General features: G+C 33.2%; 1 protein-coding gene across 2 annotated transcripts; it reads right to left on the bottom strand.

The window, feature by feature from the left end:
- Window positions 1–1,019: 1,019 nt before the first annotated feature.
- LOC105273685 (endothelin-converting enzyme-like 1) lies at window positions 1,020–4,864 on the bottom strand. 2 transcript variants are annotated; one of them, XM_011316263.1, is made up of 14 exons: window positions 4,731–4,864; window positions 4,441–4,649; window positions 3,801–3,974; window positions 3,242–3,346; window positions 3,010–3,148; window positions 2,880–2,949; window positions 2,731–2,821; window positions 2,414–2,590; window positions 2,310–2,356; window positions 2,181–2,239; window positions 1,939–1,990; window positions 1,754–1,821; window positions 1,378–1,670; window positions 1,020–1,179 (listed from the first exon to the last, which is right to left on the bottom strand). In XM_011316263.1, exons 1-14 carry the CDS (start codon window positions 4,810–4,812, stop codon window positions 1,105–1,107), a joined length of 1,641 nt encoding a protein of 546 aa, XP_011314565.1. In that variant the 5' UTR covers window positions 4,813–4,864; the 3' UTR covers window positions 1,020–1,104. The 2 variants fall into 2 exon arrangements, with proteins under 2 accessions (XP_011314565.1, XP_011314564.1); XM_011316262.1 differs by having other exon boundaries at window positions 1,020–1,257; window positions 4,731–4,863.
- Window positions 4,865–5,225: the final 361 nt, after the last annotated feature.

The raw sequence follows: 5,225 nt of genomic DNA, 5'->3' as shown, positions 1-5,225 counted from the left end.
TGAAAAAGTATCAGGGGAACATGAACATCGAGGAGTTATTCACTGAAATTTTCATTGAAAGTGAAAAATTCGAAATTTTTGAAAAAGTATCAGGGGAACATGAACATCGAGGAGCTATTCACTGAAATTTTTATTCAAAGTGAAGAATTCGAAATTTTTGAAAAAGTATCAGGGTAACATGACCATCGAGGAGGTATTCACTGAAATTGAAAAATTCTAAATTTTTGAAAAGCTATCAGGGGATCATGAACATCGAGGAGCTATTCACTGAAATTTTCACTGAAAATGAAAAATTCGAAATTTTTGAAAAAGTATCAGGGGAACATGACAATCGATGAGCTATTCACTGAAATTTGAAAATTCGAAATTTTCGAAAAAGTATCAGGGGAACATGAAAATCGAGGAGCTATCCAGTTTTTAAACAATATTTCAATTTATTAGCCATTTACAAAAAAAATAGGAATTATTCTGATAAAAAAAAAATAAATGATGGCGGGATCGAACCCTAACCGTCCGTGTGCCAGCCACGCACGTTGCCCAGTAGCCAACACGCTCATTATAATTGCATAATTTCATTAGTAGTATATCTTCAATATATTGAATAATTAGAAATTCCACAAGATGTGGCTTCCTTCTTCCGCTTGTTTTACAGTCGGCTAAATTTCAGTTAAACAAATAAAAACCAACAGCATTCATACCACAGAAAATAAAATTCACCCCGTCGACTTGATACACACCCCAGCATTACGTGTGGCGCCCTCCCTCTTTTGGGGTGCAGTACACGATGCCGCTGGAGTCACTCAAACCCCCAGAACTGAGCCTCTACTTTCTCTTTGGTCTCACTTACAGACAGAATATATCGCGCAGGCGCCAGTATATTGAATAGCCTTCTTCGTTTTGGCGGGAATCTTCAAATTTTTTTGAATCGAAGTTGAGTACTTTTGTTATATACTTTTTCGAAACATTTCTGAAACATTTCCTTAAATAAAAATCATACAACAATTACTCTGGTTAAAATTATTTTATTACGGTAATTGATTAATAATAATATACAATAATAATTGTTTGTAATATAGTGGATTCTGTTTCTTTGATAAATGTCGTTTAAATGCTGCATTTGTCCACCGGATTCATGGGGCTGTCTACTGGACAGTTAAACACTCGTCCAAACTCTGAAATCTTGCGTATAACATTATTTACTCGGAATTCCATTACATTTGTATCCAAGTTTAATTGTAAACCTTTGTAACACGAACTCTACAAACATAATATTTTGAGAATATTCAATAATTATTATCCCCATGGAATGATGATATTATTCTGTATAATATATGTTATAGTATCTACATTAGATCATTTTTTATAAAGACTACTTACCGCAGCAAAAGTTATAAAAAACATTTGTTCATCAGTGTACTCTTCAAACTGCGAAAGTTTGAAATTTGGGACCCATGTCGCATTCTGGTCTTGACCCGCCCGTTTGAAAGCCCTCAGGGATGCGCGAAGTCCAAATGTACTCGAGATAAGCTCATTCATGTCTTGAAAAGTCATGACTTTCAACTCTAAATGGTCTTCAATCCGTTGCCAAATACAGTTGGCATTCCGCAAGTAATGATTGAATGGACGCCTGTTGTAAAAGGTGAGTGTGTTATCAGCTCTCTGAGTTATCCCTGAAAAACAATGACCATGCAAATAGTCATTTTCGATCTTGAATTTATTTTATATCTCTTCCATAAAATCCAATGAAATTTACCTGTGAACTTGAGCACACGACCTATTCCCTCATTGATTACATAACCGATAGTTGCATAGTGGATATATCTACGAAAAATATGAATTAACAATTCAAAATTCTATTATCAGAAAAAATATCAATTTCTTGCACAGCTCTTTCTTCTCAATATTCATTGGCAACAATTGCTGTCACGTTGTACTCACTGTGGTATGTCAAAACTAATGGTAGACGGTTGAAAAAGAAGCACTGGAATATCTAAAATAAAATAATCATCCTACAATAATCACCAAAGATTAACTGAAAATCAATTCTAACATAATTTCATCTAAAGTAATCTATTGATTACTTTAGATGAAATTATGTTAGAATTGATTTAAAATAATAATAATAATAATAATAATAATAATAATAATAATAATAATAATAATTTCATATTTATACGCACAAACAGTGTTCTCATTATACGAATAAGAAACCTTCGACGTCAGTGATGAAACGATCAACCTGAAAATCAAATAAAAAACATAATTTCAGGAATTATTTCTCTAATTATTCTCGCCAAATCGTTTATTACCTTTTATAGATATGACAATTATCGCTGGTTTCAGGTTCATAAATATTCTGAAAATTAGTAATCCAGATAAATAATTACTTTCCTATAGAAACGCATGTACATACCCTTTTAGAATTTTCTTTAATAACACTGAGGTTTTTGTACTCCCGTGGATACGTATAAGAAAATTGAATCGTCTCCAGTTTTTTTGTGAAATTTTCTTTGAACTTGTCTTCCATCCATCTTGAATTATTTATTTGGTATATCAATTCAGTCTTCACATTTTGTAATAATTTTTGAATCTACAAAATTTATTTTATCATTTATTAATATTATTAATTTATTAATATCATGTACTGAGAGAAAAGAGTTTTTTTCCAGAAATAAGTCTATTTATTTTTCAAAAACTCATGTCTCGAAAATTGATACGAAAATTATTTACGTAAATCTGGTAATTAGGCCCAAAATTTCTTTCCACCAGCCAGTAAACGTTCACATCGAACATTTCCGTTCTTTGAAAACAATCCAACCAACTAGAACATATAAAGGTTTAAAAATATTTTCCATTATCCCATAATCTGAGGGACTAACCGTGATACCATGCCTTGCCGTTTATTATTCTGCAAATTTTTTCTCACAAATTTCAAGTAAACGTAATTGACTGAAACAAAAAAAATGCCATAATTCCCGAGGATTCAAACGAAAATTTCATATTGATTACCGATCGTCCGTTTTGTTGTCTTCCTCCATATCTCTGGTAATGCTAAATAGTATGGCCTCGCAACATTCACCTGCCAATGGAATGTTATCTGGCTATCATTATTTTTTATTACGTTCCCCAGGACTTTCATCCACTTAATCTAAATGTCATTTATAAGAGAAAAAAAGTAAGAGTAGTTAGAAATCGCAAAAAAAAATTTTCATCATGAACATATCTGAAATCCATATTTTACCTTTGTTTTTGGATTTGGTTGTAATTTATTTCTGAAATACCAATCGCCAATCCATTGTTTCAGATTCATTACATGCATCCATTGCCACTCTTCCGGAACTGTCACCTAAAAAATCGATTAAGGACCGGTTGGATTATTTGGAAAAGATAATTTACTCCAAAATTGGGATTCCTCATTACTCCGGCAATTAATCGTTTTTTTTCAATAATTGTTAGCTAGCGTTCTAGCGGTTGTCAACGACTAGAACGCTAGCTAACAATTATCGGAAAAAACAATTAATTGGCAGAGTAATTAGGAATCCCAATTTTGGAGTAAATTATCTTTCCGAGATACTCCATCCGGCCCTTAATCAAACTCCTAATAATCCCTTCATTGTTACTAGAATAATTTTCAACTAATTTTTTTTTGAGCTGCTGATTAGTTGACCAAGAAGTCTGACCGAACATTTATCTGTCTAGAAATTCCCCAAATCTACATTTAACGAACTTAATTACTTAATGTTAATGAAAAATACTAAAATATTGAATATTGATTACAAATACTGTTCGATTTTCAGTACCTCTTGCAGTGCCTTTTCAAATATGTACAGATTATGAATATCTTTCCTCAGTTGTTCTACAGAAACATTAATTTTTCTTTCGCCAAAAAATGATGTCAGCAAACGTTTAACGCCGGAGTAATATTCTTCCTCATTCTCTTCTAATGGCAGGGTTTCTTCTTCAGGCGTGTTGAGCTATAAAAAAATGTTTAAGGCTCGGGTGGATTATCTAGAAAAGACCATTTACTCCGAAATTCGGATTCCTAATTACTTTGGCAATTAATCGTTTTTTTCAATAATTGTTAGCTAGCGTTCTAGCTGTTGCCAACAACTAGGCCGCTAGCTAACAATTATCGGAAAAAACGATTAATTGACGGAGTAATTAGAAGTCCCAATTTTGAAGTAAATTATCTTTTCCAGGCAGTCCATCCGGGCTTTAAATTACCCGATGTACTTCAAAACTCTGTCCTCCTCTTTTTTCAGATTCAAAATTTGCTGATACTATTTGAAGATTGTAGATAAGAGTGTAGAACTTCTCTATGTCAACAATAAAATAGGTCAATGTTTGAAAGACAATCGAAAGTCTGGGCTCAAGATTACGCCGGAAAATGGAAAGGTTACGTACTGTCTATAATGATTTGAATAACAAAAAAAAGCTCACGTAAATATTCTGGTCTTCAGGATCTCCGCCTGGTATTGGAATGAAATCTATACCGAAAAATGCGTATTCTCCAGTTGAACGTGCAACATTTAGATCAATTTCTTGCCACGAATGTTCATCTTCTTTCCAAGCTTCAAAGTCCAGGAGCATCGGCCAGCCGCCATTTTCCTCAATAAGTGATTCCATCATGAACGCCATTGGTGAGAGGTCTATAATTATTTATTAATTATGAAATAAACCACAACAATTACTCGAGTTTGCTGAGAAGATTTCAATGAAGAAGTACTCACCAGAGCTCACGCATGATTGATACAACTTCTTGGCTTTCTGAATTGGATAAATGTCAGTATCTTCTACTGGGCTCTCCAGCATGTCTGAATAATTTTTAAGGGCCGGATGGAGTATCTCGGAAAGATTATTTACTCCAAAATTGGAATTCCTAATTACTCCGCCAATTAATTGTTTTTTCCGATAATTGTTAGCTAGCGTTCTAGTCGTTGACAACCGCTAAAACGCTAGCTAACAATTATTGAAAAAAACGATTAATTGCCAAAGTAATTAGGAATCCGAATTTCGGAGTAAATTATCTTTTCTAGATAATCCACCCGAGCTTTAAATCAAATGTATAAATTAAGGGCCGGATGGAGTATTTCGGAAAGATAATTTACTCCAAAATTGGGATTCCTAATTACTCTGCCAATTAATTGTTTTTTCCGATAATTGTTAGCTAGCGTTCTAGTCGTTGACAACCGCTAGAACGCTAGCTAACAATTATTGAAAAAAAA

This window comes from Fopius arisanus, unplaced genomic scaffold (genome assembly GCF_000806365.1).
Source record: "Fopius arisanus strain USDA-PBARC FA_bdor unplaced genomic scaffold, ASM80636v1 scaffold00006, whole genome shotgun sequence".
NCBI classification, from domain to species: domain Eukaryota; kingdom Metazoa; phylum Arthropoda; class Insecta; order Hymenoptera; family Braconidae; genus Fopius; species Fopius arisanus.
Note: the sequence above shows the minus strand (reverse complement) of the source record. Positions and strands in the feature narration are given on the sequence as shown.